Here is a 21469-nt window from a genome sequence, read left to right on the forward strand (position 1 = left end):
CACAACCACATGGGATGTCGGGCATGCCACACTCAGGACAGGAACAAGTTACAGCATATTTTGGAACTTATGATGCAGTAGTGCTTCACCTCTCTTGCAGAACAGCAAAGTAAAAGAGAGGAAGGGGAAATGAGGGGGGGGGGGGACCAAGTGAGGGGGATAAAGAATCCACAATGATGGATGCTTCAACATATGATATGCTGATAGGCGCGCACTCTGGTAGGCACGTCGTATATGTATACAGGAAAACAGAGGACGATCCCCTGTGGTTCTGCTCCACAGCTCCACAGCTCCCCAGTTATGCCCAGTAGTATTTGTTCGTCGTTCGAATAAGTTAGTGGTGATCCACCAGTCCACACCTATCCACTCAACGTACTCCGTAGTCCGTACTGGGCACTGCTGCTCGCACTACCGAGGTAGGTGCTCTCCGCTGTGTATATGACTAAAAGCCCTAAGTTGGACTAAGGAGTCAAGTCAAGGTTAATCGTGTCAGCTTTCACCCACGGAGTTACTGTACGTAAGTACGGAGTAGGCAAGTAAGGATGTAGAGTAGAACTGAAAACTCCATACTGTCAAAAAGAGCAGGGACAAGAAAAGCTGAACTGAACTTCAAAACAAGCTCATAAACTCGCCTCTTCACCAACTCAAGCACGGGAACATAACGCAAAGCTTCACTCTACTCCAAGTGGGCACTTAGCTCAAGTGGTGACCCGAGCGCTACTTGACCTCCTAGGACCTAAGGTAAGTACTGTAGTAGAGTGGAGTGGAGTGAGATATTTATCCACCCACCTGTAATTTTGAGGAGTACAGACTAGGTACGGAGAAGATCCTAGATCCTAGATACTCTCTACAATGGGTGTCCGATACTACGGAGTAGGTGGGCTATCTCTCGCCCACGCGAACATGCAACATGCAACTACATACGGAGTATACCGAGTACAATGATGCAATGACACCATGATGCTGTGATACATTCAAGATAAACACGAGTGCTGTGCCGATCCCATAGCCGCGAGAAGTTAATTTCATCCAATACACCAAATAAATAAATATCCAAGAGAAACAACGTCAACGCCATTCGTGATCGATCGACCCACCGACTGTCCAACTGTCCAACTAGCCTTGCCCTTTCTTGCCCTAACCCTAACACGGTGGGTGGAAAACTCTTCTACTCCGTCTCCTCCGCCATACGTTCTCACTGGAGAGTCAGACAGGGGGAGGTGGAGAAATCATTCTTGACTCGTACCTACGGAGTAGGGATTTAAAAACTAATTTAGGAGAGGGGGGGGGAGGAGAAAGAAAAAGTTTGGGAGGGACCTGACCGGGGTTTCCTCTGGCGTCAAATGGGTGTGGCGCATTCTCCCGCAATTGGGGAAGACCTTAATTATTAGTTATTAATTACCGGGAAAGCAGATAAAATGACGTCCCACGTCCGAACGTCGTCCCGAGAAGAGAATATGAGGTAACCGACGAACAAGGAATCGGGAACGGCTTCCCGATCACTACATAGCCGAGGAATGGATAAACCACATCCACCGTCGATCTCCAAATTCTCAAGTTAGACAGTACATACATAGGTATGTTAAGTTTGTGAGAGTCATACATACTCTGCAAAGATGAGTGAGTTGGCAAGAGAGAGAGAGAGAGAGAGAGAGAGAGTGTGTGTGTGTGTGTACGTACATGCATACTCGGAGAATACACAATTCAAAATAACAAGGACTCCACCGGATCTAAAATTCTTGTCGTTTCTTTGGCGGTTGAATTTTCGACGGCCCCATGGGCTCTCCTCCGTGATGTCATTGCGGGTGCGAAATCCTAAGCATTTGCTTACGGTGAGTGGACCTAATGAACCATCCACAGATACGGAGGTAATGCTTAACCTATTGTATTGGATTTCCGCATGCGGTTGCGGCGACTCCACCCACATAAGAAACGGTATACTCAAGACACCTAGGGCTCAGCAGTTTGGTGAAGCGTCACCATGGATGCTGATTCCTGAATCAAAGTACGGAGAAATGTCGTCGCCACAATCGAACCCCCTCTTCTCCGTCTCCATTCAAGGGGTCTTGAAGGGATAGAAATACCCCCCCCCTTCTCCTCGATCTCCACGTTCCTCTCTGTACTTCTTTTCATGATCTTTTTTTCTATCTCTCTTTCTCAATAGAATTAGACTATCCTTGATCTAAAACCCCTCCTGTAAACATATTGATTGGGGGGAAACAGAGTCTTTTTGTTATTTATTTTTGGCTGCCGGACTCTGGCTACTCAGTTGATTCAACTTCACCATGGCGCCCACCTACGCCGGTATGTCGGGCAAGCCACTGTCCCTGGCTATCTCGACTGTTGCTACTATGGGTTTCTTGTTGTTCGGATATGACCGTCAGTTAAAATTCCCCGCAAGTCAAACAACCCTTCTAACTGGTACCAGAGGGTGTGATGTCTGGTATTATCAGCGACCCAGCATTCAACGACGTATTTACTGCTACAAAGGACAATCCTACAATGCAGGCCCTTGTAACTGCAGTATATGAATTAGGTAGGTTGCCGTGTTTTTTTTTTTTGAGCTATCCCTTACTAACCTGCATCACCCCTTGGTATAGGCTGTCTCGCGGGTGCTTTATTTGCCCTAATGTTCGGCGATAGGACCGGTCGACGCTGGATGATCTTCTCCGGTGCTATTGTCATGATTATCGGGGTGACTATCCAGGTCACCTCCTTCTCAGGCCATATCCCTCTTCTTCAATTCTTCATTGGCCGTGTTATCACTGGTATCGGAAACGGAATGAACACCTCCACCATCCCCACATACCAGGCCGAATGCTCCAAGACCAGCAACCGTGGTCTGCTTATCTGTATCGAGGGCGGTATCATTGCTATCGGCACTGCGATTGCATACTGGATTGACTATGGTGCCCACTACGGTCCTGATGACTTGGTCTGGCGTTTCCCCATTGCCTTCCAAATCGTTTTCGGTATCTTCCTGGTCGTCGGCATGTGGTTCCTCCCTGACTCGCCTCGGTACCTGATCTCCAAGGACCGTATCCAGGAGGGAGAGTACGTCCTTGCTGCACTTGGCGGATATGAAATCCACGACCATGAGACTCAGGTGCAGAAGCAGCTTGTCCTGGATTCACTCAGAGCGTGCGTACCCTAACCTTTACTCCCACGCCATCATGCCCTCCAGTCCCGTGCAGGTATAACTGACCCTACATAGATCCAACGCGCTTGGTCAAAAGACTACCTACCGCGATCTCCTCACCGGTGGGCCCTCTCAGCATTTCCGCCGCATGATGATCGGATCTTCCTCTCAGATCTTTCAGCAACTGGGTGGTTGCAATGCGGTCATCTACTATCTTCCCGTCTTGCTCAAGTCGTCTCTGCACGAGGGAGAGGACATGGCCCTGCTAATCGGTGGTATCAATATGATCGTCTACGCCGTTTTCGCCACCTTTTCTTGGTTCTTCATCGAGCGCATTGGTCGTCGCAAGCTCTTCCTCGGCGGTTCTATCGTCCAAACCATCGCTATGATCATTACGTTCGGTTGTTTGATCCCTGGTAATCAGCAAGTCTCCAAGGGCGCCGTCTTTGGACTCTTCCTCTACATGGCCGCCTTTGGTGCCGCCTGGCTCCCACTACCCTGGCTATATCCTGCTGAGCTTTCCCCCGTACGCACGCGAGCCAAGGCTAACGCTGTATCCACTTGCAACAACTGGCTGTTCAACTTTACCATTGTGATGATCACCCCTGTTATGATCGCCAACATCGGCTGGGGCACGTATCTCTTCTTTGCGGTGATGAACGCCCTTTTCATCCCTGTTATCTGGTTCTTCTATCCCGAGACCGCCAACCGAAGCTTGGAAGAAATTGATATCATCTTCGCCAAGGGATATAGCGAGAACATCAGCTACGTCACGGCATCTCAGGAGCTGCCTAAGCTGCACGATCACGAAATCGAGGCCAGGGCAGCCGAATACGGCTTCGGTGGCACGGACACATCCAGTGAGGTTGAAAAGGCCGTTGCTGAGCACTCTGGTTCCACGACTCCTGAGTTGTCTGATTAAAATCCGGTGTTTGTTTGTTTTTTTTTTGGTATCTCGTATGAAAACGAGAGAGAGAGAGAGGGAAAGAAAATAAAGCTACGCCTTACATACCACTATGCGGGCCATGACGGTGGTATGGTTGTTACACATACCTGCAGATAAAATGACCTCTTTTTCCTCTCTCTCTCTCTCTCTTTTTTTTTTTTTTTCCTTGTGATTTATTGATGCCCTCATGACAATTATCGGTTCATTGATAGACGGTTTGCTTGGTTTATACCCCGGAGATCTAAACCCGTGGATCGGGCTACTGGTGGTCTGTTTGGTTTGGTTTGAGATTTCTTATAGATATGATATAACTCCATGTGTATATGGTTTGCCCTGGTTATCGGGCACTGCTTATGATAGAGCGATGTCTTTTGCATTGAACTGAATTTTTTATCCCATGTTCAACTTCGAAGCTCTAAACTTATACTGCTGTGAGTGGATCGAGTGGTCTGCCAGACGATATGACGGGGCCTATCCTATATTGACCTAAAATAACTTCCATCGTCTCCCAATTAGATGGCCCAGGCTTAAGAAGTAGCCCGTAAGAACTCGTTCCATGTAATGTAGAGGCTATTGGTTGCCTGTTGTGAGTCACATTGTCAGTCATCAAGGAGATATAGTTGAGGAGTTATTAGTTATGACACTGAAGAAGGAAAAAACACTCAGCTGTCAAGTTAAACGCAACAAGTCCTCTTTCAGCCACTTTGCATCTGCAGGTCGGAGGAGATCTTGGTTGATTCCGCACAAGGAGAATTTCATGCAAGGGATTCGTTTATTTACGTTGCTCTGAAGGTTTCTCGTGCGTATTTATGCCACAGTTTAGTCACTGGCCACGGCTGAGTTTCTGGATAGTCACAATTAAGCAGAATCCAAAGCTTAGAAGTCTCGAGCTGAACGAACAGCTGATGATGACTGTGGTGTTGGTTGTGATCGGCTGATCTTGTTGCTGTCCACTGAGAAAGTTTCCGCCTGTCTCCTCAGCTCCCCTCATCTTCCGCTCTCTTCCTCCTCGCCTCCGGCTATCCCTCGAATAATTTCTTCTTATTTGCTCTGTATCCCCTTCCTTTCTCCCTCCGTCCTTTCTCAACTCGCGCATTCCTCTTCCTCCCTCTTACTTCCCCGGACCGCCAGTATTGACATTGCTGGATCATGCAAATCCAGCTTTCCCTCAGCCCCGCCTTTGCCTTTGCCTCTACCCCACCATGAGCTCCTCTCTCGAGGCTAAGATTGTCGTCTTGGGCGCGCAAGGTACGTCTCCAACGACCCTAGTGCTCTTCTAATGCATAGTTATAAAACGAGCGAACGAACTGACTAACTTTATTTTAATTTTTTTTTTTTTTTTAAAAAAAAACTAGGCGTAGGCAAAACCTCCCTCGTCCAACGCTACGTCAAGAACGCCTTCAATGCAGCCGCAACAACCTCCACTGTAGGCGCATCCTTCGCCACCAAGCGCGTGCTTGACAGTGCCTCAGACACCATCGTCCGCTTGCAGATCTGGGACACCGCCGGCCAGGAACGCTTCCGGAGTATTTCCCGGCTTTACTACCGAGGCGCGAACGCCTGTCTGCTCTGCTACGATATCACCGATGAACAAAGCTTCCAGGAGATGACCGGGTGGCTACTTGAGTTGAAGAAGAACCTGGGGGGCGGCAGCGACGATGGCGACAACAGCCCCATTGTGATTCACGTCGTTGGCACGAAATCAGATATTGTCGCCCTGGACCCGGCGCGGAGACGGGTGCCCTTTGAACGGACAATCGCGTATGTTGCAGAACAGCTATATCCGTCGCGTGCGTCGACACCGCCGCCTACCGCGGGGGGCCGTTCATTTGGGCATTCCTCTGGCGCGACGTTGCAGGGGATAGATAGTAAGCGGAGTAGTGGGTTCTGGGGCCAGGATATTGGGTGGGACTGTTGTCATGAAATCAGCGCCAAGGACGGCGAGGGTGTCGAGGAGGTGTTCCGTGTCATTGCGCGGAAGTTGGTCGAGCAGCGCAATAAAAGGGAAGCAGGCATTGCGGGGATGATGTCACCCGGTTCATCGTCTGGGGTGGATGGGATTTCATCTGCTGGGTTTGGTGCGAACGGACCGTTTGATGGCAATAATTCTGGCGGAAGTTTCCGGATTGGGGTTAATGATAAGCGGCGCAGTTGGTTGATGTTTCCACCTAGCAGTGTGGGGGATGAGGGGGATGAGGCGCTGGAGGTTGTGAAGAAGAGGGGGAGATGTTGTTGATGATGGTTTTTGTTGACTGCCACCTTATTATACCAAGGTCGTGGGCTGTTGGTTTTCGTCGTGCACTTTTTCTTTTCTTTTCTTCTCTTGTCTTTTCTTGTCTTTTCTTGTCTTGTCTTTTCTTTCTCTTCTTTTCTCTTCTCTTCTTTTCTCTTCTCTTCTTTTCTCTTCTCTTTTTTTCTTGGTCTCTTGCATCCCATGCATCTTATCTGTTTTGCAACATGGCTGGCTTGGCGTTTTCGCATATCCCCTTTTTTTCCTTTGCTGATTGATGGGCTGGCTTTCTTTCGATCTTGTTCATTCCGACACCAGATACAATGTTGGTATGGTTGGATACAGGAGTACGTGGCCGAGGCGCGGGCGCCTCGGGGAACTTAGAAGGATTGGATTATTATGATTCATGTTATTATGGTATGAGATGTCTGATGTAGTTATGCTAATTATTAGATACTATCTGTTGTGGAATACCTCCCAAGCTGTTCAAACGTAGGCAAGAAGCAGCTTTCAATCTTCAGGTAGTCGAAAACAACAGACACAGAAGGTAAATCAACCACTTCACTCGCAAAGCCTACTTGTTCATACATAGTTCTCCGAGTCAATATGGCCGCAAGTGTATCTGTTATGTTCTAATGGATCTATAAAAGTTCCTCGACCATACGGTAATCGAGGTGGCAAACAAACCCGCACACTCACATCACATCACTTGAGAGGAAAGAGAAGAAAAGAAAGAAAACAGAAAGCATTCATTATCTTGTCCACTCAAGCTGGCATACAAGCTGCCCATCGACCTCTCAATGAACGAAGCAAGTGAGGTCGGGTTTAGAAAGGTCTACTTTAAAACAGTGTGCGGGGGAGACATATATCGTAGTACCTGGAGGTAAATTAGCTGTCAAAGATCACAACAAATACGAGAAAAAAAAAAAAGTGAAGACTTACTAGTATATTAGAAGGAAAGAGATCATATTATAACCTTGGACATACACTCTACGAGTTTTTAGAAGCTGTGGTCATACCCCGTCAGTCAACCTGGTGCTGCTTATGGTGAATTAGATACCTCCAAGCACGACTATGCAGTTTCACATGTTCAATCTGCTTTATTTGCATTCCTTTTGATATTTTTGGTTGCCACTTGTGATTCTTGTAGTTCTTACTAGGTTCTTAGCATGTATGCGATACGTGTACGAGGTTTCCCCTCACTCAAGCACAACTCATCACCAGAATACATACAATTTGGTTAGCTCTTGGGGGGTTTGAACATATTCTCAAACATCTCAGTGCAGCCGGAATAGCCCTGCAAGGTCGACGCAACGGTTGGCAGAAAACTTCTCCATAGATATAAGGCGAGCGGAGAGGATGAAACTCAACCATCACGGCAATTGTAGATTGCAGAGAAGTGTGGCATTCCTCTTCCTAATCGGGAAGCGCTCAGCCGGCTACCGAATACCGAACGGAGTCGAGGGATCGACGGTAGTATTTTGTCCGCTGCATTGGGCAACTTATCGTAGATTTGCCAGTACTAATTATTTCTGTGTTCATCAAGCACACTATTCAAAGTATGAGTCTATAGAGAGAGAGAAAGAGAGCCATTTGTATTCTTTTCGTTATCGAAAAGGTCAAGTCGCAAGCCCCGAACAGACAACACCCACAATATAATATGATAAAGGTGTACACTGTACAGTACACGGGTAAACCCTTTTGCAGTTCGCCAATTAACCACTAGTGAAATCGCCCATGGCTGGATCGGGGAGGGTTTCAGCTGGGGCCCTGGTCAGAGGAGATCGAGGGGCCAGTAAGAGCGACACGGTACAGACTAGTGGGACGTTTGGGATAGACTTGATTGCGGCGTGGATCATAACCAGATCTGTGTACGCGATAGCTGGCAAGGTCACCCAGTCTAGGAATGTGCACGGGAAAAGAAAACAGTTTGAATAGGAGAGCAAGTAGAAGCATTGTTGAATTGGGTAAGAAATCCGAGTTCAGACACCCGAGGATGCGATGCTTACCTCATCTGTGTTCGGAATCATGTAATAATACACAACTTCGCAGTATCCACTTGGTATTATCATACAGAATAGGCAACAGACCACCGTAAATAGAAGAGAGACATGATTCACAATAATATATCCGGTTTTTTTCTTCTTGTAGGCCTCGTAGCAGTAGGAGGGACTCTGTGAATCTGTGAAAGAAAAAAATGTACCTGTAGTAGGTATTTCCCCAAGTAGATCTTGTATAACTACTACTACCTATGTACCGCCTCGGGTCTTAACTAAATTATCGCTGCTGACGAATTGTAATTCCTAGAAGCTAATAAGCCTCCCTCGATCTACCTCTAATTGGCGTTGTTCGTCCTCTTTTAATTTCCCTCCCGGAATTTTTAATTTCTGGGAACCGTCAAATCTTTCACACTCCAAGAGACTCAGCTCTGGACTAACTTAGTACCAGCTAGTAGGGACTAAGTAGTACGTACTCCCGGACAACGTACCAGAGTACTGCTAAGTTCTAGGTATTCCTTCTCGCTCTCATGTCCCTCCTCCTCCCCTGACTCGTTTTCCTCCCCGTCGCACCTTCGTTTTCGTTCTTTCCTTCCTTTCTCCCATAGAGTTCTTGAATATTCACACTGCTACCAGGGTTATGAAATGAGAGTATCCCACCGCATCGGGGCGGCTGCCCTCCTTATCATCCTCATCTTCCTCATCAAGCGCCATCTCGATTCTACCACCGACGCCCCCCGTCCTAAAACCCTCTGGAACTACAACGTTGGCAGCAAATCCGACAATTCCGAGTTCGATCTCTGGAAATCAAAATGGTCTGCTTCAGAAGCCGGCGTCTCTCGACAGGAGTACGAAACTACCCCCATTGTCGTGCCTAACGATCGGGTCATCGTTATGGCCAGATTGTCGACCGAGGATACCAACTGGGTCAGCGCTGATTTGGCAGAGTATATATTCCCTATTGTTTTTTTTTTCTGTTCTTCTTTTATCCTTTTTAAACTTCTTGCGCTTTCTCAACGAGGGTTGTTGCCTAATTGTTCTTCCTTTTAGTTGGCGAAATTACATTTACACCGTTGACGACGTCAATGCCCGGAAACACACTCCCAAGAACAAAGGCCGCGAGAGTCTGGCCTACCTTCAGTACATAGTGGAGCACTACGACGACCTCCCCTCGACCATTGTCTTCCTTCACAGCCATAAAGATGGATGGCCTGCTGCCTGGCACACGGACACCATGGACTACAGCAACGTGGAATCAATTCGCGCCCTTCAAACCGACTTTATCCAGCAGAACGGCTACGCCAATTTGCGATGCCAGGAGACCCCTGGCTGTCCCGATGAAATTAGACCCTTCCGCGACCCTCCCCGACCGGGCAAAACTGTAGAAAAGATCTACGCCCAGGCTTGGCAGGAGTTGTTCCATAACACCAACGTCCCCGAGGTGATTGGTGTGCCGTGTTGTTCACAGTTTGCAGTTTCTCGCGATCAAGTTCTAAAGCGCCCCTTGAGTGACTACCAACGATTCTACAACTGGGTGTTGAACAACGATCTCCCAGATGATATGACATCGCGAGTGATGGAGTATACTTGGCATATAATATTTGGACAGGATCCGGTTTAGTACGTTCCTCTATCCTCTCTACCCGGGGCCTATTTGCTAACGAGCACAGTTGTCCCGACGTTTTCCAGTGTTACCAAGATGTCTACGGCAACCCCTATTTCTGGTGATTCTTGTATATAAATACCCTTTTATTCTTCACTGCATTTCCCCTTTTTCTCCCCTGCATTTATGATGATATATGTGACTACATTTCGCTTCTGCCTATACGGCATTTGTTGTATATTAATCAACTTTTGCATCAAAACTGGCCATTGACCATTATTTTTTTGCTGGCTGTGTGTAGAATGGAAGTTCCAAAGCGGCAGACATTCTACTAGCGCTGATTCCGCATCCCTATTCTAGATAACAAAATCACATCAAACTACGAAGATATTCTGACATTCAGCTCTTGGAGTAAGGTAGTGGAGGCCACTAGCGGTTGTACTCCCTGAGCACAAAGGCCTTGATTGTGCGTGGCCTTTGGCGCATAAACTGTGGCCTTTCCGTGCTGTGGCTTGCGGTGTCGCCATGCGGCCGTACTGGTAACTAATTGGGTCTAGGCCGAAGATGGCTAAGCACCGTATTGGATTGATCCTCAGGCATCAGTCTCACTTGATTGAGCCTCCCACTTCCAACACGGCTTTGACTCTTTACATTTCCCAACCTTACCCCCGCGAATTCTCCCCTTGCAGCAACCTACATATATAGAACCCGATTCGATCTCGTTTGATTACAATTCTCAAAATGAACGGGACAGAATCCGTCGAGTCCCAGTGGCTCACGCAACTCACGGCCATGCGCCAGGCCATTGCCGATCTGAAGCTCCCCAACCCCACCACCGACCAGCTCACGTACGGTAGCGACTTGGATTTGGATCTTGACGATGACTATTCCTCCCCCGGAACGGTCGATGATGTTTGGGACTTGATCAGCTCCGACGATGAGTCTACTGGTGAGAGTCTAGACGAAATCGACGATCTACCTCTGCCTCCGAGCTCTATGCAATACGATCAGACTTGGCTAGAACAGAGATGCCAACTTCTCGCATACAAGAATCCTGGGGTGGATGCGAACGAGCTAGTGCAGCAGCTGACGGCCTCCCTGGCCACCGATAGTAGAGATGACGAACTACAAATGTCGCTTGCTGAAATCGTTGGATTCGACGACTTGGATTTTGTGATTGAGTTGATCGCACATCGGAGGGAGATTCTGGGGAGCATAAATACGGGCTCAAAGACCCAGGCACAAACGGATGGTCTTGCGTTGGGTGGTTTGCAGACAAGGGCTGAGAGAGAGCAGGCTCTACGGCGGCAGGACTACGAGCACAAACATACCCCTCTGCTTCCCGAACAAGTGCGACAGGAGCCGAAATATCCCCATGTTTTCAAAAGGCACGATTCAAGGAACGTCTTAGCCTTGAACGGGAAGAGCTATGGATTGCCTGTGGGTAGTAAACAGATTGACGAGCAGAGGTATACGGAGGTTGAGGTTCCAGCTGCGAAAGTGGGTACTCTCGCAGCTCAACAAAAGTTAGTCGAGATATCATCTCTGGACGGGCTGTGCCAGGGAACTTTCAAAGGCTACAAAGCATTAAACAGGATGCAGAGCTTGCTGTATGAAGTCGCGTACAAAACGAGTGAAAATATGCTCATTTGCGCCCCCACTGGTGCTGGTAAAACGGATGCCGCTATGCTGACCATTTTGAACGCGATCGGGAAGAACACCGTTCCTAGCCCTGTGGAACAGCCCGATGCAACTGATTTCACGGTACTAGTAGACGATTTCAAAATTGTTTATGTGGCACCCATGAAAGCTCTAGCGGCTGAAGTCACCGAGAAGCTCGGAAAACGCCTCGCCTGGCTTGGAATTCAAGTCCGCGAGCTGACTGGCGATATGCAGTTGACAAAGCGCGAGATTGTAGAAACTCAGGTCATAGTCACAACCCCTGAAAAATGGGACGTGGTGACCCGAAAAAGCACTGGGGATACAGAGCTAGTACAAAAGGTACGCTTGCTGATTATTGATGAGGTCCATATGCTTCATGATGAGCGTGGTGCGGTCATCGAGTCATTGGTAGCCCGTACCCAGCGTCAGGTAGAAAGTACACAGTCGCTTATTCGCATCGTCGGTCTTTCCGCAACTCTGCCTAACTATATCGATGTCGCCGACTTTCTCAAAGTCAACAAAATGGCCGGACTATTCTTCTTTGATTCCTCCTTCCGCCCAGTCCCTCTAGAGCAGCATTTCATCGGCGTGAAAGGCAAAGCAGGGTCCAAGCAATCTCGCGACAACATTGATATTGTGGCTTTTGAGAAGGTCCGCGATATGCTCGAGAGAGGGCACCAGGTCATGGTATTTGTGCACTCACGTAAGGACACAGTCTTGACTGCGCGCATGTTGCGCCAAATGGCCATCCAGGAGGGATGTGAATCGCTATTTAGCTGTCACGAGCATGAAAATTATTCCAATGCTCTTCGAGACATGAAACACGCTCGTGCCCGTGAGTTACGGGATCTGTTTGCCAGTGGCTTCGGTACACACCATGCTGGAATGACTCGAAGTGACCGAAATCTGATGGAGCGCATGTTCTCTGAGGGCCTGATTAAGGTGCTATGCTGTACAGCTACACTTGCTTGGGGTGTTAATCTTCCAGCTGCTGCAGTTGTTATCAAGGGGACTCAGTTGTACAACCCGCAGGAAGGTAAATTCGTTGATCTCGGTATTCTCGATGTCTTGCAAATTTTCGGTCGTGCTGGTCGTCCCCAGTTCCAAGATACGGGTATCGGTTTTATTTGTACCACCCACGACAAGTTGAACCACTATCTTTCTGCTATAACGTCGCAACAGCCGATTGAGTCCCGCTTCTCAAGTAGACTAGTGGATAACTTGAATGCTGAGATCTCACTCGGCACAGTCACATCAGTTTCAGAGGCAGTTCAATGGCTAGGATATTCCTATCTATTTGTGCGCATGAAACGCGAGCCACGCAATTATGGAATCGATTTCGCTGAGATGAGGGATGACCCCATGCTGGTCCAAAGACGTCGTCAACTTATCATTCAAGCTGCTCTTGTTTTGCAAAAGAGTCAGATGATTATCTTCAACGAGAAAACTGAGGAGCTTAGATCGAAAGACGTCGGTCGGATTGCCAGTCAATACTACGTGCTGCAAACTAGTATTGAAATATTCAATGAAATGATGCGTCCTCGATCTGGAGAAGCCGATATCCTGCGGATGATCAGTATGAGTGGTGAATTTGATAACATCCAATCTCGCGAAAATGAGTCGAAAGAGCTCAACAGATTACGCGAGGAGGCAATCCAGACTGAGGTGGACGGGGGCAATGATTCTCCCCATGCAAAGACCAATATCTTGCTGCAGTCCTACATTTCTCGTGCTAAAATTGAAGACTTTGCTCTAGTCTCTGATACTGGTTACGTTGCACAAAACGCCGCACGTATATGCCGTGCCTTATTTATGATTGCATTGAACAGACGTTGGGGTTACCAATGCCAGGTTCTTCTGTCCTTGTGCAAGTCTATTGAGAAACAGATTTGGCCCTTCGACCATCCGTTTCGTCAATTTGACCTACCGCAACCGATACTTAAAAATCTTGACGAAAAGCTCCCAACCTCGTCGATTGAGTCGATGAGGGATATGGAAATCGCAGAAATTGGCCAGCTCGTTCATAATAATAGGATGGGCAAGACGTTATCTAAATTGCTGGATAACTTCCCAACACTTACTGTTCAGGCCGAAATTGCACCGCTGAACCGTGATGTCTTACGCGTACGCCTTTGCCTCTACCCCGAGTTTACTTGGAACGACCGCCACCATGGTGCTTCAGAGTCATACTGGATCTGGGTTGAGAACTCGGAAACATCAGAAATTTACCACCACGAGTACTTCATTTTGAACAGGAAAAAGCTTTACGATGACCATGAACTAAACTTCACTATCCCGCTTTCGGACCCGCTGCCCAGTCAGATATATGTCAGAGCAATATCCGATCGCTGGCTGGGCGCAGAGACAGTTACACCGATATCATTCCAGCACCTCATCCGCCCAGATACCGAAAGTGTATATACCGATCTTCTCGACCTCCAGCCTCTTCCAATCTCTGCTCTCAATAACCCAATTTTAGAAGAGCTGTATGGGCAGCGCTTCCAATATTTCAACCCAATGCAGACGCAGATATTCCACCTTCTTTACCACACTCCAGCCAATGTCCTCCTGGGATCCCCGACCGGTAGTGGAAAGACAGTTGCTGCAGAGCTGGCCATGTGGTGGGCTTTTAGGGAACGACCGGGTTCAAAGGTTGTGTACATTGCACCGATGAAAGCTCTTGTTCGTGAGCGTGTCCAGGACTGGAGGAAGCGCCTCACAGCAGCAATGGGCCTAAAGCTTGTCGAGTTAACTGGAGACAACACCCCCGATACACGCACAATCCGAGATGCAGATATCATTATTACGACTCCTGAAAAGTGGGACGGTATCTCCCGTAGCTGGCAGACAAGAGATTACGTCCGAAAAGTTAGTCTGGTGATCATCGATGAGATTCACTTGTTGGGTGGCGATCGTGGGCCTATTCTTGAAATCATCGTATCTCGCATGAACTACATTGCTTCGCAATCAAAGGGTTCCGTGCGTTTGATGGGTATGTCTACTGCCTGTGCCAACGCCACGGATCTTGCAAATTGGCTGGGAGTTAGGGAAGGGTTGTATAACTTCCGACACTCTGTTCGACCTGTACCACTCGAGATTTATATTGATGGATTCCCGGAGCAACGTGGGTTCTGTCCCCTTATGCAGTCGATGAACCGGCCTACTTTCCTGGCGATCAAAAGTCACTCCCCGGAGAAACCTGTGATTGTATTTGTCGCTTCTCGAAGACAAACACGACTGACAGCTAAGGACCTGATCAACTTCTGTGGAATGGAAGATAACCCACGTCGATTCGTTCGCATGTCGGAGGAAGACCTACAATTGAACCTTGCGAGAGTGAAAGACGATGCCCAACGTGAGGCTCTGTCTTTCGGCATTGGTCTTCATCACGCCGGTTTGGTCGAATCAGATCGTCAACTGGCTGAAGAGCTATTTGCAAACAACAAGATTCAGATTCTTGTCGCAACGAGTACCCTCGCATGGGGTGTTAACCTTCCTGCACATCTCGTGGTTGTCAAAGGAACCCAATTCTTCGACGCCAAAACCGAAGGCTACAAGGACATGGATTTGACTGATGTTTTGCAGATGCTGGGTCGTGCCGGTCGTCCACAGTTTGACTCATCTGGTATTGCCCGCATTTTCACTCAGGACTCAAAGAAGGCCTTTTACAAGCACTTCTTGCATACTGGTTTCCCGGTCGAATCAACCTTACACAAGGTCCTAGATAATCACTTGGGAGCCGAAGTCTCCGCAGGTACCGTCACCACGAAACAGGATGCTCTTGATTACTTGACCTGGACATTCTTTTTCCGGCGTTTGCACAAGAATCCATCCTACTATGGTCTGGAGATCTCGGCCGATCAGCACAACTCTCTCGAAGCACAGAGCTTAGCCCAAGACTTTATGATTGACCTAGTCGATAAGTCACTCGAGGAGCTCTCAGAATCTACTTGTATCGTATTGGATTCAGCAACAGGTGACGTCGATGCAACCCCGTTCGGCAAGATTATGAGCTACTATTATCTCTCACACAAAACAATCCGCTACTTGCTGTCCCACGCAAAGCCAGTTCCTACCTTTCATGACGTGCTTAGTTGGATGTGTTCCGCAACCGAGTTCGACGAATTGCCCGTTCGGCACAACGAGGACCTTATAAATGCCGAGCTCTCTCGCAATTTGCCTCTCTCGGTCGACCCAATGGGAGATCTACCCATGTGGGATCCGCATGTCAAAGCCTTCCTGTTGCTCCAGGCATATATGTCACGCATTGATCTCCCGATCTCCGATTACGTTGGCGATCAAACTTCCGTTCTAGACCAGAGTATCCGTATTATCCAGGCATCTATCGACGCTATGGCTGAACTAGGCTACACACACGCATGCTACACCTTTATTAATCTCCTGCAATGCATCAAATCCTCTCGGTGGCCAGAGGACAACCCACTCTCGATCCTCCCCGGCGTCGATGCAAGCAGCGCTCCATCTTCATTGCCTAGTTCCCTCAACGCTCTTGTCTCCCTCCCCTCAGGCGCTATCTCATCTCTCGCTGCAAAGCTCCAGCTCCCACCAACAACATCCAACCAATTCGCCAAAGCCGTATCCCAACTCCCTCAACTATCGATGTCCGTCCCAACTATTACCTCCACGGGGATCACCGTGTCCCTAACCCGCAAGAACCGCCCCATAAACTCTGAATACCGCATCTACGCGCCCAAGTTCCCGAAACCCCAGACAGAAGGCTACTTCCTCGTTGTCTGTAGCGCCAAATCAGACGGCCAGGATGGCGACCTCCTCGCCTTGAAGCGAGTGTCGTGGCCCAGTACTAAGAACAACACTGGTCGCCCTGGTTCCAGCAAGCCGCTGCGGGATAGGACAGGCCCGTTGTCGACAAGTTCTTCAGTCAAGTTCCCACGGAACCTGCCCATGCCGAAGGGTGTTAATGTGAAAGTGATAAGTGATTCGTATCCGGGGATGGAATGGGCGATCCCGACGGTAGATGTGGATTTGGGACCGCCGAGCCAGCCCGTTCCAGAGTCATCGAATTATCCGAGGAAGGGTTAAAACGCACCTCTGATTAGTTTTAGGCTAAGGAGTAACTTTCTTATAGTTACGCATCTAATATCCAAGTCAAGGTGCAAAATATCCATTATTTAAATATTGTATGTAGAGAGAGAGAGTGAGTGTGTGTGTGTGTAAATATATAGAAATTTATAGATCCAAAAGAGCGGGTACTAAAGAACTCATCATGATGGAATTGCCGATGCAAACCCCTATATATATATAACGAACGATCATCAAGAAAGAAAACTCAGGGTCCAAAGACCCCCTAAAATATTGTGAATGACAAAAAGAAAGGTATTTCCAGTGATGGAAGAATACTGCTGCTACCTGCGCATTTGAAAAGAAACAAGAAAAAAAGGGGGAGAGCAATATCGAAACCCCCAGGCTAACTACCCATACAGCCAACCAACCCAGCGTCAGTGTTGAATGAATATAAAATGAAACGAACTAGAAGAGAGAAAAGAAAAAAAAAAAAAATAATTAGGCCATTTCAATTCTTGCATCTTGGGAATTTCCGTGTCGGTGGCCGTATTGGCCATCGGTGACTTTGGGCGTATTGACTCGCTTGACAACCAGGCGCTCGTTGGTGTTCAACCGGTCAGCGCGCGGTCGAACCGGCACGATAACCTGTTTCTTACCCCTGGAGACGGAGACGGATCTCGCGACTGACACTTCAATCGCGGGGATCGCGTCGTGGTTGCGCGGGAGATGCGCTGATCGGGGAGTCAGCCCTGTGGGTTTGGGGCCTATAGGGGATGATGATGATGATGATGATGATGATGATGATGATGACAGTGCTTGGCCGTCGCGTCGTTTCACGGCGCTCAGGGGAGATAGCAGGGAGGAGGCGGGGGAGGAGGAGGGCGAGGTCGAGCGGCTGTTTGTGGCACTTGGGCGGAGATTCTGTGTGTCGAGTCTGAGTTTCGGCTTTGGTTCCTCGACTTGTTGGTTTTTTCTATGGACCATCATCTCCCACTGGGGTTCTTGCGCGTCGACGTGGTTTGGGGTTATGTCTACTTTATGAGCGAGCTGCGGTTCCGCGCCTGGTCCTGAAGTGGCGGACTCTTGTGGCTGATGATGCGATGGTGGTGGTGGTGGTTGTTGTTCTTGGACGGAGACGGGGAGGGTAACATGATCATCTTCATCTTCGCTCGCAGGACTTTCCGGCCGTGATTCTAACGGGTGTGTCGGGGTTTTGCGCAAAATATCGGTGCCCTGCGGTAGGTTGTGAGAGCCCAGGACTTTCGATGCTTTGGTTGTCGGGGTCGTGGGAAACAAGGTGAAGTTGGGTGATCTGGAACGGGTTGGGGACGTTGCTCGTCGTCGCGGTGGCTCGAATAGGGGTAATTCCTAGTAGATTGTGTTAAGTCCTCCTCCTGTATACAGTCCCGAAGAGAAGTAACTTACTTCGTTCTTTTTGACGGCCACACCATCCAGGGTTCTACTCCGTCTGTTCCATGAAGAAGGCTGACCCTTCTGCAAAAGACCGCCAAACATCACACTATACCTTTCCATCTCCACGTTCGGGATTTCCACCTGGAGTAAAGGACCTGGCGGCGCATGGGGCTCTGATTCGGGGACCAGACAGGGCCAGGCCTCCGTATTTTGAACAGGGCTCCGCTGGGTTTCCACTGCCGGTCGAGATTTCAAGTCTACTGAATGGGAGGAAGAATCTTGCAGTGGCCAGTCATTACCGGAGCGAACCTGATAAAACGGCTTGTTCACATTTGCTGCCATTGCGCTCTTCGCCTTGAATAACCCCCCGATTTTCCTCCATTTACTTGACTTGCGCAGCAACGCTTGGGGGTCTTCTCCCTCTGGAACCGGAGGCGGCGGGCTCTGTTGCGTCTGCGCCGTCATGCTCTCGGGTTCTCCCAATCCCGGACCTCCTAAGGCGATACCAATCATGGCGGCGTCTCCTCTCGAGCCCGTCCCTGTTGGCGACTGGACAGCAGCGGCAGGCGGGCCAGCCATTCGAAAATCGAGCCCCGGTGGTGGCGGAACACCCTCGGTTTTCTCTGTTTTCTTCATGCGCCGGTCTTGCGACGTGGTCGGGCGTGGATCCAACCACGGGGACTGGTGAATTGGACGACTGTAGCTGACGCCATGGTTGATCGCCTTCAGATCATTTCGTGGAACCGCATCCGAATACTTCAACACCGGGGTCGAGATAGCATCTGTCTGTCGGAGTGGTCGCGATTTTCCCAACTTTCCCCTGGCCATTATCTTCCACTGTTTCAAGTATTTGAGATTTTTTTTAAATGATAGCGATAAACATCAATCAATGTGAAAGAAGGAGAGGAGCGAATGGAAAGAACGTGGGTCTGGGTTAAGAGACAGAAGAGAGGGACAGAGAATCTATCTCAATATCAAAAATCAACCAAAGGAATGGACAGCCTTCCAGAAGGCCTAATTAGGTATGAACAAAAGGGGGAGGAAAGAAATTGAGAGAGAAAAGGTCAAGCAAGCATGGTGTACACGGCAGAGTCAATAAGTTAATAAGAAAGCCTTATGACAACGGTGCGGCAGACGTAGTGGAGCTGTTTCCCAAAGCCCTAATAACATCACGATGGGACAAGGAACAGATGGTTGGTTGGCGCAAAGATTTTAGATTACTCCCAGTATACGGAACCTAAGATATGAAGCAACCAGCGAAGATCAGCCAACAAGATCCTCAGGGTTAAATTGTCGCAGCCGTCCAAGTCGCCCGAGTCGGGACTATGTAGAGATTAAATTACGCCTGCAGGGGCCCGACAGACATCCAAGTCAGGATTCCTCTTGGTTTCATTGGTTTCAGCAGGTTTTAGACCCGGACCCGCCTTGACCAATAAATCATAATCCTGACTTTATACGGAGTGCATACGGAGTACATATAGGAGGTAACTAGGAGGTAACTAGGAGAGGTAACTACATAGATATGTACTAGTTCAGATATCTGTCCCGTCAGGATGAGATTAGACGATTCTAATCTTCTTTTCCTTTCTCTATACATATATATATCTCCATATATATAAAGTATATATAGATCTCCGTATATATTTATGGCTGCCATCCTTAGTGGGAGATCATCGGATGCAAGACACGTGCTCCTGCAGCCAGGACTACTTTTCTTACAAGAAATATCTCAAGTACTCTATATCATCGACCTAGGTAGCTGATAATCAAGACCTCTATCAGGATTTTGAGGTTCCTAGTCTCCTAGTCTAATACATATAGCTTGCCGAACAAGAGTAGCGGTGGGCAACTCCAGGGACTATAGAAAATAGTCGCAAGGCATCGAGAAAGTTCAAAACAATAGAGACACGCTGAATGAAGAGACTATTTCAATATGAACCTTCTCAATCAATTCTCACCGTCCAAAATATATCTAGAGCTTTAAAGTGAAAAGGAGCAGAGCGAACTGTCAGGCATTTGAAGTAGAATTGGCGGGGCTCTTTCTCCGTTGCCAGCACAGCCCATGACCCCCACCACCACCACCACCACCACCACCACTTAGTTTCTCTACCTCGACTTCATTTTCCTTCCCACGACTTCTTCATCCCCCCATCTCTTCACATCAAAAAAAAAAAAACAAAAGAATCTCTATACAGCGGTATTGCTGGACGACCGCCCCTCTTCTTTCTTCTTGCTAGCTGTTCTATCCCGCCGCCTCCAGTTGCGATCATCTGCATTTCTACTCCGTACCCCTTTTCCGCTTCCTCAGTCCTTGTTTATTCAACCGCTACCATGGGTGCTCACTCTGCTATCTGGCAAGGTACAACTTCAGATCTCTCCCTTTTCCACCCCTCTTAGCTCTGCCATTCTCTATGACTCTATAACTAACTGCTTGCTGCTACCGTCCAGGCTACGTGGATTCCAGGTACCCAACTTTCTTTCTTGATTATTACCCCGCTCCAAACCAATCTCAACCCCCTCCGGACCTCCGCATTTGTTCGCAATGGTTCTGACGAGTCCACTCTTACAGTTTGATGGGATCCGGTCAATTTGACAAAGCCGCTATCTTAAGTCACGATTTCTCCGGCGTGGAGGCTTCCTCGCCGGGCTTTACGGTAACGCGGATTCCAAAGAACCTCGCTCGCTGGATCCCACCATCACTAACGAATAATCCAGATCTCCCAGGAAGAGATCACCGGTCTGGCCGCTGCCTTCCGGGATACCGGCTATGCTATGCAGCACGGGTTCCACATTGGAGGAGAGAAGTTCCTCGCCATCAAGGCTGACGAGCGCAGTCTGTACGGCAAGAAGGTATTCAGCTCCACTACTGCTTCAGTTCCCCACTTCCATGTCTTGCTTTCCTCGCTCTCTCTATCGTTCCCTTGGACTGATTTTCTTCTTTTCTTTTCTTCCAGGGCAAGGAGGGTGCCATCGTTGTCAGGGCCGTCTCGTGCATTATGGTCGGTCACCACACTGAGGCCGTACAGACCACCAACGCTGCCGCTGCCATCGAGAAGGTCGCCGATTATATCAACGGCGCCTAAGAAAGAGGAAAATCTTGTATGTTGAATTTAGTCCTGGGATCAGACAATATGTCAGCTTCGATTCTTGAAATGTAAATCACAATGGTGGTGCTTTCTAATTCTTTTATCTTCTTCTTCTTCTTTTTCGTCTTCTTCTTTTCCGGCCTTTTCTCCTCTTGTTTAGTATCACCCATGCCACGTAGATATATGCAACATGTACTCTTATAATGCCTTGAATGAATCAGATCAGATACCTGGGGAATGTGCTCTACATGATGAGTGCTTGTTCAGCCGTGTATCTTTCTTGCTGCAATATGAGAGCAGCCTACACTTGTTTTCTGTTCTGTTCTTTCGGGTCCGAACTACACCGAGCT

At 48.5% G+C, this 21469-nt stretch overlaps 6 protein-coding genes across 6 annotated transcripts; 5 read left to right on the top strand and 1 right to left on the bottom strand.

The window, feature by feature from the left end:
- Nucleotides 1-2285: 2285 nt before the first annotated feature.
- On the top strand, nucleotides 2286-4061 carry P175DRAFT_0510258 (putative MFS monosaccharide transporter; the record flags this gene model as incomplete). Its single annotated transcript, XM_040898500.1, has 4 exons — nucleotides 2286-2379; nucleotides 2429-2536; nucleotides 2601-3141; nucleotides 3215-4061. 4 exons carry the CDS (start codon nucleotides 2286-2288, stop codon nucleotides 4059-4061), a joined length of 1590 nt encoding a protein of 529 aa, XP_040751738.1.
- Nucleotides 4062-5218: 1157 nt separating this feature from the next.
- On the top strand, nucleotides 5219-6665 carry P175DRAFT_0502483 (uncharacterized protein). The gene has a single exon (XM_040897391.1). It carries the CDS (start codon nucleotides 5692-5694, stop codon nucleotides 6319-6321), a length of 630 nt encoding a protein of 209 aa, XP_040751739.1. The 5' UTR covers nucleotides 5219-5691; the 3' UTR covers nucleotides 6322-6665.
- Nucleotides 6666-8572: 1907 nt separating this feature from the next.
- On the top strand, nucleotides 8573-10180 carry P175DRAFT_0502484 (DUF3431 domain-containing protein). Its single transcript, XM_040897392.1, has 3 exons — nucleotides 8573-9259; nucleotides 9363-9932; nucleotides 9983-10180. Exons 1-3 carry the CDS (start codon nucleotides 8958-8960, stop codon nucleotides 10038-10040), a joined length of 930 nt encoding a protein of 309 aa, XP_040751740.1. The 5' UTR covers nucleotides 8573-8957; the 3' UTR covers nucleotides 10041-10180.
- Nucleotides 10181-10553: 373 nt separating this feature from the next.
- On the top strand, nucleotides 10554-16919 carry P175DRAFT_0502486 (RNA helicase SLH1). Its single transcript, XM_040897393.1, has one exon. It carries the CDS (start codon nucleotides 10657-10659, stop codon nucleotides 16636-16638), a length of 5982 nt encoding a protein of 1993 aa, XP_040751741.1. The 5' UTR covers nucleotides 10554-10656; the 3' UTR covers nucleotides 16639-16919.
- Nucleotides 16920-17118: 199 nt separating this feature from the next.
- Nucleotides 17119-19053, bottom strand: P175DRAFT_0481641 (uncharacterized protein; the record flags this gene model as incomplete). Its single annotated transcript, XM_040895472.1, has 2 exons — nucleotides 18042-19053; nucleotides 17119-17888 (listed from the first exon to the last, which is right to left on the bottom strand). The coding sequence occupies exons 1-2, from the start codon at nucleotides 18859-18861 to the stop codon at nucleotides 17119-17121; spliced, it is 1590 nt and encodes a 529-aa protein (XP_040751742.1). The 5' UTR covers nucleotides 18862-19053.
- A 1546-nt stretch (nucleotides 19054-20599) lies between these two features.
- Nucleotides 20600-21458, top strand: pfy1 (profilin). The gene is made up of 3 exons (XM_040897394.1): nucleotides 20600-20687; nucleotides 20749-20883; nucleotides 20988-21458. Exons 1-3 carry the CDS (start codon nucleotides 20607-20609, stop codon nucleotides 21114-21116), a joined length of 345 nt encoding a protein of 114 aa, XP_040751743.1. The 5' UTR covers nucleotides 20600-20606; the 3' UTR covers nucleotides 21117-21458.
- Nucleotides 21459-21469: the final 11 nt, after the last annotated feature.

Source organism: Aspergillus ochraceoroseus (assembly GCF_002846915.1).
Source record: "Aspergillus ochraceoroseus IBT 24754 chromosome Unknown P175scaffold_5, whole genome shotgun sequence".
In the NCBI taxonomy this organism is placed as follows: domain Eukaryota; kingdom Fungi; phylum Ascomycota; class Eurotiomycetes; order Eurotiales; family Aspergillaceae; genus Aspergillus; species Aspergillus ochraceoroseus.